We start from the raw sequence: 13,044 nt of genomic DNA on the forward strand, positions 1-13,044 counted from the left end.
ATTCCAAAATATGACAAACGCGGTTCTTCACAGGACAGCGACGATATATCAATTCAGGTGCCACTATATGTACCTTTGAGAAACACAAAATGTGTTATTCAATCTTGCAAAATAAAAAAATATTTGCACTACTAAAGGCTTAATAAATTCCTTATCACTATGAAATAATAATGGCACGCGGTCATTTATAGAAAAGGATTTGTTTTATTTAATTTTAGAATAAAAATGCCATTGTCCAAATAAAGGCCTTCCACCTAATAAACACCTCTCCCCGAATACGAGCAAATAATATATAGGAAAATGCTGTAAATTATTTTAATATCTATACAATCATCAGCTGAAATGCTCAGTGACATCCCAATTTTTTTTTTTTTTTTTTTTTTTACCGGTTCTTCATCACAATCATCTTTTTAAATCATTGAAACCACAAACAGACTCAAGCTCCTATTGAATAACAATCGTGTTTCAACACAATCTCCAACACACACACACACACACACACACACACACGGTACAATTAGCAGCGTGAATTTCTCACGCACATTTTCACAAACCCATTTTGACACAAATGAGCTGGAAAAAGCCCTGCAGCAGGACTCAGAGATATATTTATGATTTCTGAGCAAAACAACGGCCGAGAGTATTAAATCCACAGTGGGGGATTCATTTGCGAATTAAACTCCCAGCTCAAGCTAAAACTGTCACAATGAAGCATGATAAGATATTCTGTGCTTTGAGAAAAAAAAAAATATGTATACTGTATGTGTCATCTTCAAGTGTTGGGGAGTAAGGCCCTCATGTGTGCACACCTACGCCCCAAAAGACGAGCGGCGGGCAGGTGAAGCAGCTGGTGAAAATGACAACATCGCTTCGAGGAGTGGGCAGCGGGAGGCGCGGGATTTGATGAATCAAGGACCTTTTGTTCAGCGGGGGGAAAAAAAATAAATAAAAAAATGACTGCTTGGCGAACATGGCCGGGCGTCATTTGGAGCCATTTAGCCAACGCGGAGGAAGACGGGGGACTGGAAGGTCATTTAAAAGAGGAGGATGATGTGGCCAGAGTGGGGTGTTTAGGTGGACCTTCTTGGCTTGAATTAATTGTGAGCTCATAGCAATCTTAACCACACTACATGTATGAAAAAATACAGTAAATAAAAATGTCTATTGTTGTATATGTCGTGCATTTGTGGGTTAAATATTTGAGGCCTTTGATCACATTTGCTTTCAGAATTGATCAAATGCCCTCCCGGTGGCCCACGACCCTTACGTTGCTCACCACTTCTCAACACAAAGCTTTGGTTGAAACTATTCTTCAATTTAACACACACAAAAAAAAAAAAATCATTTAGCTGACGAAAACATTAAGTTGAGCATTTTGATCGTTTTTGTGTGTTTGTTTTATGGAATTTAATGGCAAAAAAGTCATAAAACCCCAAGCATGTAATGAATACACTCCTTCAACGGTCACAATTGAGGCCCTAATTTTGCTTTTACCTGCCAAGGCGGCTTTTTATGAAGGAAACACAGCAGACAAATGTTACCTTATGAGTAAACAAAATCTGCAAAAATATAAGCAATAGATCTCCATTTTAAAGCAACGCGCGTCTTTACACAAAGAACGGCAAAAAACAGGGGAAAAAAAGTGTTTTAAAAGGTGGTTCGGTGATAGATTGAGTTATCTGACAGTGGTAATGTGCATGTCAATGCTGTTTTAAACGTATTTAAAATAGTTCTGCATTCATTCATCAAAAAGAAGGTTTTATTGATTAGTTTGTCAGAGTGCCATCAGTCTGTTTTACCTGACATTTGTGCTAGTTTTGAGAATATTTCAGTCCAAAAATGACCAACTAACCCATCTTTGGAGATATACTTACAAAAAAAGAAAAACACATATAGCCAATAAGAGAAGTATAAAAGGTGTCTCCTACCTGCGGGAGGTGGCCCCTCGGCTTCCCCGCTGCTGATGTCCATTTCCAGGCTCTCGACCTGACTGAACACGCGTTCGGCGCTCTCCTCCGCCCTCTCTCCCTCTCTCTCTCCCTCTCTCGCTCGCGTTGCCACATCCAATATGGCGGTGAGGTCGACGTAAGTTATCGCGCTCAAGGCGCTACCCGGAGAAGATTGTTTAGGTTGAGGTTCTCGATCTCCGCCATGAGCGCGTTGGTTTGTTGCTACGATACGTCAGCACGTCTGACATATTGCATGTGTCATATTTCCTCCGTAAACTAACGCAAATAAATGGACTGAGCACGTTTGTTCCACACAAACTAACACATTTGAGAAACAGAACAAAAATCAACTTACTTTAGTTTCAATCTGATTATTAGAAATGTTTACTTCTATATACAGGTAGACCATTAACAATACTGAAGGAGCCAGGATACAACTGGGTGGCTGCTTGCTTGAATAAAACGATGTGAACACTTGCCTTATATACCCCAAAAAGTTTGTGGTTTCTTTGATTTCCTTAAAAAAAAATCATGCTGTGAAACTCGCCTGTGAGTGTCGTAGTCACTTCTAACTGGACAGACTGGGAACTAAAGCCCCATCAATCGGTTCGTGAAATGTATTTTGAATTTCTCACAGGGATGTATGCAATGTTTGGTAGCATCGTCTTTGAGTAAGTTAGCAAAACAGCCTGGCCTGCTAGTAGAGGACACCTCAACATCAAAAGAACACTTCTGTGAACATTAATCCAAGCAACAGAAAATAATCATCCTGCTCCTCAATGATGATATCAACTATACAAAATCACTGCTAACACTTTACAGCATGCAACGTACATTATCGAGAACAATTCGGAATCAATTTGATCTAATTACACGACAAAAACATTAAAAAAAAAAAAAAAAAAAAAAAAAAGAGGAAAAAATAAATCATACTCACCAAAGATGCTGATTCAGTTAAAACAATTTAACGGAACAAATATTCAAATTGAGTTGGTAAATGTAGGTCAGCAGAACGCTCTTGAATGTCCACCACTGGCTACTTTGCCCCACATGGACAGATATGTTAACTGCCCTGCAACAATGCTATTACAGCTCAGACTTACGATCAATTAGCTGAGTGTCCGAAGGCAAAAGTCGCGCGACGCTGACACCTCAAATCCTCCCCAGCTGTCACTCGTATTGTCTGCTGTGGGAAGGCCTGTCACCAGTCATCCTTGGCTGATCCCACCCACTTGAACCCCCCCCCCCCCTCCCTCTATTAACATTGCTGGGCTGTGTTCAAAAAGCACATGCCATCAGATTAATTCTGGAGTTAACCTGCTTCGGTGTGTTGCGGCTCAGCTGTCAGCCGTTTAGTGATGGATGAACAGTGGAAACATACTTGGAGTTTGAGCTATGTCCTTCTTATTTAAGTCAGCGCATGACCCTGGCGTAAGGCAGCTTACCCTAAAAATAAAGGCGAACATGTGCAGGCCTACAAGCAGCGACAAGGTTCTCTGTATGGAAATTAAAAACTGAAATATAAGATTGCTAAAACCTGCATTCCTAGTGAGGTGCACCGAAACACGCTTGGTTGCATTTCAAGAAAGGCCAATCAGCACGTTCTTAGCATCGAATTGAGCAGCAGCACTTGGCTCCAACATTAGCATAAGTACTCTTATTAAAGTACAATTTTGTTTGTTCGCGCTTCACGCGCGCGGCAGGCCCACTACACGTTTCAATTAAGCCCGTCGCTGTAGCAACAGTTGCCTCAGCTCGAACACTCTTTGCAGCCGGCGCTCTGAAAAAATAAACGCCTCACCTCGAACGAATGCCTCCATTTCCCTTTTGGATAAAACCAACAACATTCGCAATTTCCTATGGCAGTGGTTCTGAAACTTTTTACGGCGAGTACCTACAAAAATACTTTAACGACAACATTTTGTAACAGTATCAGTATTTATTTGAGGAAAAATATAGACAATTATCAGAAAAATACTTTGGGACCTTAATAAAGGCCTTACCTCTAAGTAATCTAATTAAATGATCCTCCTAAGACAACTATTTTCGCAAATATGATAACAAACCAATGTCTTTCAGGTGACATTTCAGTGTCTATCCTAAATGAGTGACCTTTGACCTTTTCCAAACTTTTGAATGCACATGTCCAACCGTTTATTGTACACACTTTCTGTGACTCTTCCAGTCTCTCTGCATCTCTATTGCTCAGCGTATTTTCAATTGAGCGGCTCTTGTATATATAATTACGAAATGAATAATGTCGTCTCGGGGGTACTTTTTGCAGTCGCGTAAATAAATGCCACCAGACGCGCTACGCTTCCGTAGCGAAATAACCTATGTGATCATTTGTGTTTCTTGCTCATTTCAACATTGTCAGCGTCCCTTTTTAGACGCACGCAGGCCGTTTGGTGGCAACACCGTGCGATCTTTCATTATAGATAAGAGACAATTATTGTCGCACGTCGCTGATGGGATTGTTATCTGCGCACACCTCCGAGGGAGGCGCGCAGCGTGCAATCCAAACCCCGCGTCCTCATGCCCTTGCTGCTCACTGACAATTCTTTCCCGCCCCCAAAAGACAAACAGAATGCATTAGAAGGCACATTTCTCAAGTTTGTTATTCAAGTCTGAAAGAAAAATAAAAAAAATGCACTTCCCGCACAGGGGGGGGTGCTAATCTGAAAAAGCCTTGTTGTTATGACAACCATTATGGCCACTTTTCTGCTTTCATGTCTTGTGCAAATTGGACACAAACAACAATTATCAGCGGAGGAGTACAGAAGGGGGTGAAAGGGGTGCGCCGAGTCTTCCGCCGCTGCCATTCACACAGGCCAAGCACGAAACGAGTTCCTCTCCATGACGCATCGTGATTGACAGCGCCGCAAATGAGAAATTATTTACTGTGAAAAGAGCGGGCCGCCTGCACTTTGGCAGCGAGGCTGCATATCTTGGAGGCGAGTGATGATGATGATGCATCATCACAACCACTGCAGTACAGCGGATGGCAGAGAACCACAGTCATGATGATTCCCATGGAGACATGACTTGATTTTGGTGATGGATGTGTCATACGTTGGACATTTGAAGCATTTCCAGACATTTTATGAAGCTGCTCAATCACAAAACGTATTGGGACAGCAAGTTGGTACTGCATTTTGAAGCTATGACGGACATGAAAATGGAGATTCGCCATTGGATACTAGTTCTAAATAGCATAAATAGCACTGGTCATTTGGTAAAATAAGACTATTGTATATTTGCACAGTTAATCATGTCTTTTTGATGTAATTTAATGAAGGGGGCAAAGAGGGAGGTGGGGGGGGGGGGAGATATTCATTAAATAGGGGAATTAACTTAAATCGTTCTAACGTAAAAACGTTTGTGACAATCATCTAAAAATTAAATGAAAAATAATGTTCGGTTTAAGCACACACGCATTTTCTGACAAATGCAGCTTAATATTTTCAAATACATTTTTAATTGGTTTAGTTAAATGCATTCATAAAGACGCATTACTTCTTCAAAAATTTAAATTTAAAAAATGCTTGGACTTTTTCAGACTCATTTCCTGAAACAAATGTATTTTTCAGTACTTAATGGGAGCAACATTTTAACTCCTATTTATTTATTGGTTTGTTTTCTGCAAAACCTCCTGGATTCCAGTTAGATGCTGCCACCTAGTGGTCAAAGATGGATTAAAGTGGTTAAAGACTCATTTTATGTTTTGCAAAAACAGCCTTCATGCAAAGGTCTACACACCCCTGATTTTGTGATAAAAAACAAAAAAAGAGGAAGAAAGAAGAATTTCTGAAACTTTTCTCACCATTTCTGAACCTGACTTTCATACCCGCTGGTGACATGGCAGATGAAAAGCACAAACCATAATAAATGATCTTGCATGAGCTTTATTATATTTCATGTGCACAAATCATTTCCACCATTCTCAGTCAAATCAATGACATCAACCTTCAAAAGACTAACACTCGTGGAAACAAAATGTCTCTTTTCTGGTGATTGCTGAAAAGGGTAGTCAATGGAAGCTACTACACACGGTATGTATACAGTATATAATCTATATAGTATTCATGTGTGTATATAAATATATATATACTGTGTTTTTATATACACATAAACATACATAATATACACACCATATACCCACGCGAAAATGGGAAGACACAAAAAAAAATCCACCCCAAAAAAAAATCATTGAAGACAGTTTTGAAACAGGAAGTGATGAAGATGAAGAGGGAGGTAGATAGATGGAAGGAGACCAGTCAGAAGGAATCAGCCCACTTAGCTTTTGATTGTTGTCTTTTAAAAAAAGATGATCCAGATAATCTCACCTTAAATTTCAGTTTTAGAGCAGACGAGGAGGAGGAGGAGGAAGAGTAGGAGGAGGAGGGAGGGGGTAGTCGGGGGGAGGCGAAGGGGCTCTGCCTGTCCTCCAGTGTTTCTTTACGTAAGTGTCGTCCTCACCGAGGCTTTAGTTGCCGCCGCCCATGGCGCCGCTACAGCACCGACTGCTGCGGCTCTGAGAGGCGGTGTCGTGCAAATTCACTCCCGCGCCGGGCCGGCCGGCTTGGCCGGCGCCCGCCTGGGGATCATTCTTTGGTAACTTGTTGGCTGAGTGGAGAAAACGGGAAGCCGGTTATAAACAGTGCTAAAAAAAAATAAAAATGGATGCTTTCCATAAGAAATAACTGGACAACAGTCACCTTTTGCAAACACACACATTTCTTTGCGGAATTGCTTATTCTGAAGCACAGTGGAAAATTATTTAGAAATAAGTTATGCGACATGGACTCATGATGGTATTCTTGCTAGATTCATGACGTTGATGCTTTATGATCCTCTCTGTTTTAAGTGCTCTGCCGCCATCTTGTGGCATTCGCACATACCTACAAACTTCTTGTCAGTCTTTATTCCTTGCTAATAGCAAAAATGAAAGGCTTTGCCCGCTTTATTATATAAATACAACACTTACCAATAGCCAGAAAAATATCATTGACATTGAGTGCGGTCTTGGCTGATGTTTCCATGAAGAGAAGCCCATTTTCATCAGCGTATTCTTGTGCCTCCTGAAGACAAAAGTGTTGTTGGTGTCAACTGAAGGCAAAGTTGGCACATGCTTGTTTGCACAGTCAAATGCACGTCTCCTCTTCGTACCTGATGCTCCACCGCTCTCTTGTCTGCGATGTCCGCCTTGTTGCCGGCCAGAGCGATCACAATGTTGGGATTGGCTTGTCTCTGCAACTCCTTGACCCAGTTTTTAGCGCGCGCAAACGTGTCCTGAGGACCAACAAGCTTTACTTGCACCGCTGTCACTCGTACTGTAAATACGGCAGTGGTGCCTTTACTTGCGAGTTCCCTCACAAGTTTTTCCAGATATGAGCCATCGCTTGACTGATTTTTTTTGTCTTGATTTGAGAGCAGTTTCAAGAGCGTAAAAAAAAAAAATAATAATACAGTGATACATTTGGATTTGGATTTTTTTAGACCGATTCCAGTATTTGGCGGAATAAAATTCAGATAACCGATTAATCAACCGATCAAATAGAAAAACATAATGAATACAACAGAGAAAGGGGAAATAAATAGACATTCGGGTGGGGGCGAATGCCCCCAAAAAAACCTTGCAAACAGTAGACGCGGCAGGTGCGACTCACCGTGTTAGTGATGTCGTAGACCACGATGGCGGCCTGAGCGCCTCGGTAGTACATGGGCGCCAGACTGTGGTAGCGCTCCTGGCCCGCCGTGTCCCAGATCTCAAACTTGACCGTGATGTCGTCCAGGCTGACCGTCTGAGTCAGGAAGGCCGCTAGGAAAACAAAGTACACACACGTAAACTATGTGGACCTAAAATCTTATTTCGTGCCATGTCTATGCAAAAATATTTTTGGGGCCATTAGACAGTGGCCATATGAATGATTTTTCAGGGTTTTGTTTTTCTTCCTCTATTTAGCCACACAGACAGCAAACACTTCACCAAGGAGCTTAATTTAGAGAAAAGTAGTGCTTTGTTGCTATTTTAATTTCAAGAAACTATGTTGAGGAGGTTTTTCTGCCATCGTGAGGCATCATGGTGCCAAGGAACTATGTAAAATAAATTGAATTTGAACCACAAATGTTTACCAAAATGTAAGATCCTAAATTACCAAAAAACCCATGATCATAACACAAAAAAAACCACTTGTGATCTTACCTCCAATGGTGCTCTCCTGGAATTCGTGGAATTGGCCTTTGACAAAGCGCAGCACCAGGCTGGACTTGCCCACCGCAGACTCGCCCAGCAGCACCAGCTTGAACTGGAAGCTCTTGTTGGCCGCCGCCGTCGCGCCGTTAGGCCTGCTCGCACCGCCGCCGCCACGTCCCGCCATTGAGATGGATGAGGCTGTTTACGGAAGGGGCGGCCCCGGGCTGGAATGAAACCAGACTGGCCACTCAGGCACTGGTGGTGAGCGAAGTCTCGGATCAGACTCCAGAAGCTGCTGCACATTTGACACACAGGAGGGGAAAAAAAACTTGCATTACTGGCGTCTGTATATATATTTTTTTAAACAATGAAAACATTCCATTCTGTAAAAATGTCAACATCTAAAAAAATGTGTTGAACAACTGAACATCTAAAAAAACAAAAAAACAAAATCTATGTAAATTTACATGTAGGTGCTAGTTAGCTAAATTAAATAGTTTTACAGAAATTGTTTGACGATTTTGAATTGTTTTACACAGATTTTTTTTTGGGGGGGGGGGAATTGATTTCTTGGGCATGTTACTACATCTTACACGTCGTAGTTTGTTTTGTTGCAGAATCTCCGACATGTCAAAGTTTTATCTTGTCGCCCAAAAAAAATCTGTACTAGTTATTCAAACGGCACAGATATCACGACCGCATTAACGAATTTCCACGATTCGTCACATTGTTTATTATACCATACCAAATTATTTCCTCAATCTTTTTGGAAACGACGCTTCCACTGTTGTCACCTAAAAATAGCTTTCAAGTCGTAAACAAATACAAATGCGACCAAATAAAGGTATTTAAATAGAGAACCTGTCTGGTATTTACCGTGTGCTCAGTCCAGGACGTGTCTAAACAACACTGTCAATTAGCCGCGAGGCTAAATCCTGTTAGCAGCGCTACTACCTGTCATCTGACACGAAAAGTTCGCCCAAAATAAAACAATCACCGCGCCAAAGTTCTTACCAGTAACGAAAGCTTGGTCAAAATTCAACAACGACCATGTCAGTCCCACGTAGCAACCGTTTTTATCCTTTTCTTGTAGCCAAGTGTTGACAGGCACAACAATAATGTTGCACTTCCGCCTTGTGTAATGTCTTCCTCTGCGTCGGTTATCTTTGCCCAGACAGTGCGCTTCTTGTACGCTACTGCCTCTAACTGGTGAGTTTGGGTATTGCAAATACGAACCCGTTGATCATGATTTAATGTTATTAAAATAATTCTAATAAACGAAAAATAGTAGGATAAAAATTTGATTACATGAATGAATTTCAATTTAATTGAATTACAAATCATCTCAATGTATTCCTCAACTCCTGATCATCAAACAATTCCATGGACAAGAAGAAAGTTAATCTTTTTACTCCAACGGACGAACTCCATTGCCAGATAAATAAACACCTTTGTCTTATGTACTAGCACCATGACCGGTTTAACAGCCATTAAACAAAGACCTTCTTTATAATAAGCCCCACCCTTGTGCAAAAACTAGCCACTGATCTGCAAACCTGCTATTTGTTGCCACCAGATGGCAATACATGACAGGAAGATAAATAAAATATTTCAATCCAGTTACTGTAGTCTAAGTAGAACTATAGTAGCTACAGTATATTTAAAAACAAACGGGTTTAATTATTATTTCTATTATATTAAGACAAGGGTTGTCAAAGAAAAATAAAATAACTTTTTGTTGTCTAATTACTACAAATAGAAATGTGGCCCATACCTACACAAACAGCCCCTGACCAGGAAATGGCAAAAAAAAAAAACAACAAAAAAAAAGGCACTTTGTCTGGTCTATATCTGTCACTAAATTGCTTTCTTCCTACCAGGTGTCTACAAGAGATTTCTGGGTCAGGAGGCCTGGGAAAACGTCCATATTGTAAATGCAAATTGTTTGCATACTTTTGGTTTGACATGAATCTGGACCAGTAATATTTGCGTGGCTGGTGTTGAACATCGGATGTTAAAATGAAAATCGAATTAGATGCTGCGTGGGCTTCGACCTCTTCACAGCGATCAGGCCAGCCGAGATTTAGTAAGGGGGGGGAGCTGGGAATATTAATAAAGTTCACCTTGGGGGTGGGGATGGGGGTTGGGGGACTTTGATTTTGGAGCCACCAGGCTGGATGCATGCGGAGGCCGAGCTTCTGAAATGCCACTGGAGCACTAGTGGGAGGGTGACGGAACAACAGAACAAAGATCACGTTGGGCCCTGAGGTGAATATCACTCAGCGGGCCTCCGTTTGCATGACAACATCACAGCCATCCTTTTACTCATCATGAAAATAAAGATGGATGTTATGCTGGTTATTAGTTTGCTGTTAGGCAGGATTACAAAGAGTTATCTGGTTCAAAAGTCTACACACCCCTGTTCAAATCCCAGCTTTTTGTTACCGTAAATATACAAAAATGTGACCAAAATACCTCATTTCAAAACTACTTCTTGCTTTCTTCTCTACAACTCAATTGAAATATCGTTTTGAATCTTTTCGAGAGGTGACGTTAAAAACAAGCAACATACGGTTGCATATGTGTGCACACCCTCTTACAATTGGGATTTGGCTGTGCTGAGAATTAACCATTCCCATTCAAACTAATGTTAAATAAGAGTTAGCACACGACGATAAAGCTTAGATGTTCTAGTAGGCTTTTCCTTGGTTCATTTTCACTATCCATTCACTTAAAGCTGGCATTTGAACAGGGTCTAGGGTGCGACTTTTGGTTAGGGATTTGGCTTAGACACACACGACTGCCAGCAGGAAAAAAGTCGTATACATGAGGCGGCTTTTGCAATGACGAAGCAAGTGGGGAATGCTGGCAACAAATGAAAAGTAAACAATAATTGGATAACACTTGCATCAGGCCTCATTTAGCCTTTATTCATTGCATGTTTTACACCAACCCAGTTTTGAATAAGCAACTACATCTGTACCTGTTGCCACATAACATGTGTGTTATATTAAGCGTTCAGTGTAGAACATGTGATGTCGTTTTGGACATGTACAGTACTTAAGGGCCAGTCAGTGCTTGTTATTATGATTCTGCCGCTTATTTCCTCACACAATCCTCTATTATGGTCCAATTAGGAGCGTATTTTGAAAGCTCGTTAATGTGACGAGAGACCTTTGACCTCCACTTGCTTCATGTTGTCTTTTGGGTTTGAGTTGCTCTGTGTTAAGTGTCACCTTCAAGTCCAGCCAGGCGTTTGGTAAGAAGGCGCTCAGAATTACAATCAGGACATGTGCTCCGGTGCGTGTGCTTCATATGTTTCGAGACCTGCATTAAATGTCTTTACGACCGCTCGCTAGTGCCTTCTTTCCTCCATTTCTTAGTTCATCACCCTTTCTTTTATGAATATATGAACCCCTTATTCCTTGCCCCTTGTTTCCTACTATTCCTTTTTCACGGTCTTTCCTGACTTGTTTTCTAAAAAAATAGAGCTATGCCGAACTCAAACAAACGTCCCCGGTCAATGAGTTAACCACCAAAATGTTCAACCAATCCATATCATTTGGTCTCATGAAAGTCCGCTAATGCTAACAAATAGCACAGACAGGCTAACCAAAATTGTAGCATCAGAGCATACCACAATACTCACAAGTATGTATTAACTCTGCTCAGTGGGAATAACGACTATTACTGTTAGGGATTACAGTATTAGTTGGGGGCCTTCTCTGCCTCTTCTTGCCGTCAATTTACGCAAATCTGTATGCCCGACCGTTCGTAAAGCATTTTTAGGGTTAGACATCTGTTTTGTTTTTCCCTCCTTTCTTTTTGAACAGCAGTCCAAGCGCATGAAACGCGTCGCCAGTGTGGACGCGGGATTACAAAAGCAGGTGTTGGAAGGGGGAGGGCACCGGGGGGGGGGGAGGGAGGGGGGAGCGTGGGCGGCTGTATGGCGAGTCACCGACACTGCAGCAACGGTGTGGAAATGTATGTGTCTCGGTGTGCGTGTGATGAATAAGTAAACGAATAGTTTCCCTTTTAGTGGGGGCATCCAATAAATTAAAAATAAATAAATAAATAAAAAAGGGTGGTATCCGATTTGCACACGGTTGCCATGGCGACGGAAGAGCGACCGCCGTGATTAATCGCGCCGGCCTCTAACCTCCCCCCCTGATCACAGATGCCCCGCTTGCACTGATTGAGTTGAAACTATTCCGAAGTAGTAGTTTCGAAAAAGTTTGCCCCTCCGACTGAAAACGCATCAAGCCGCTCGTCATCCATCTTTGATCACGTGTGTCAAAGTCGTCGCTTTTCAAGGTTGCAACACGCCTTCCTCAACAGCCATAAATGCCTCAACGTACATTTTGTCCGACAAGACAAAATATGTCGGTCCTGGTTGAACATCAGAATTCATTAGCGACACTGGCGGCCGTCCAATCCAACGCACCCAAGTCGGCTTTTGATGTATTGTGTATTTCAGGTTATTAAATATGATTAAAACACTCTTTGAAGAGCAAAGCTGTCATTATATTTCAGACTTTCCCCCCCCCCCCCCCTCCCAATTATCTCAGACAGCGCCACTGGAAAGGAAAGGCGGCCTTCGCTATCTGCAGTGAGACTTACTCTTTTCTTTTTTTTGGGGCCATTAAGCAGCGACAGCACAGAGGTTATTTGCCTCTAAATTCCATTAAACTGAATTGAAGCAAGGCCTTATTAAGAGATTATGGCAGGCAAGAGGCTGAAGCCATCACTCTTCCACCTTGGTGGTTCTTCTCAGCCTGGAGCTGAGCGCAGAGGCGACTCGTTTAACATTCCGTGCGTGCACAGCAAATAAAACGCTTTCATCGGTAGTGCGGAGTAAGGCCAATTCATTTATTGTTTCTCAATCAAAATGTAACGCAT

The 13,044-nt window shown here is 41.7% G+C and overlaps 2 protein-coding genes across 3 annotated transcripts in view; both read right to left on the reverse strand.

Moving 5' to 3' along the window:
- LOC147129001 (zinc finger protein 385C-like) overlaps positions 1-1,990 on the reverse strand; it is a 29,395-nt gene extending 27,405 nt beyond the window's left edge. Inside the window, exon 1 of the mRNA XM_086017624.1 lies at positions 1,929-1,990. Within this exon, the coding sequence (XP_085873750.1) occupies positions 1,929-1,971 (43 nt within the window). The 5' untranslated portion in view covers positions 1,972-1,990. The remainder of the gene's footprint in view (positions 1-1,928) is intronic.
- Positions 1,991-5,838: 3,848 nt separating this feature from the next.
- On the reverse strand, positions 5,839-9,324 carry LOC147129002 (ras-related protein Rab-5C-like). 2 transcript variants are annotated; one of them, XM_086017249.1, is made up of 6 exons: positions 9,160-9,324; positions 8,155-8,437; positions 7,619-7,770; positions 7,119-7,241; positions 6,937-7,030; positions 5,839-6,575 (listed from the first exon to the last, which is right to left on the reverse strand). In XM_086017249.1, the coding sequence occupies exons 2-6, from the start codon at positions 8,327-8,329 to the stop codon at positions 6,436-6,438; spliced, it is 684 nt and encodes a 227-aa protein (XP_085873375.1). In that variant the 5' UTR covers positions 8,330-8,437; positions 9,160-9,324; the 3' UTR covers positions 5,839-6,435. The 2 variants fall into 2 exon arrangements, with proteins under 2 accessions (XP_085873375.1, XP_085873374.1); XM_086017248.1 differs by having other exon boundaries at positions 8,155-8,440; positions 9,160-9,319.
- Positions 9,325-13,044: the final 3,720 nt, after the last annotated feature.

This window comes from Filicampus tigris, chromosome 19 (assembly GCF_054856515.1).
Source record: "Filicampus tigris isolate MCC_2025a chromosome 19, RoL_Ftig_1.0, whole genome shotgun sequence".
NCBI lineage: Eukaryota > Metazoa > Chordata > Actinopteri > Syngnathiformes > Syngnathidae > Filicampus > Filicampus tigris.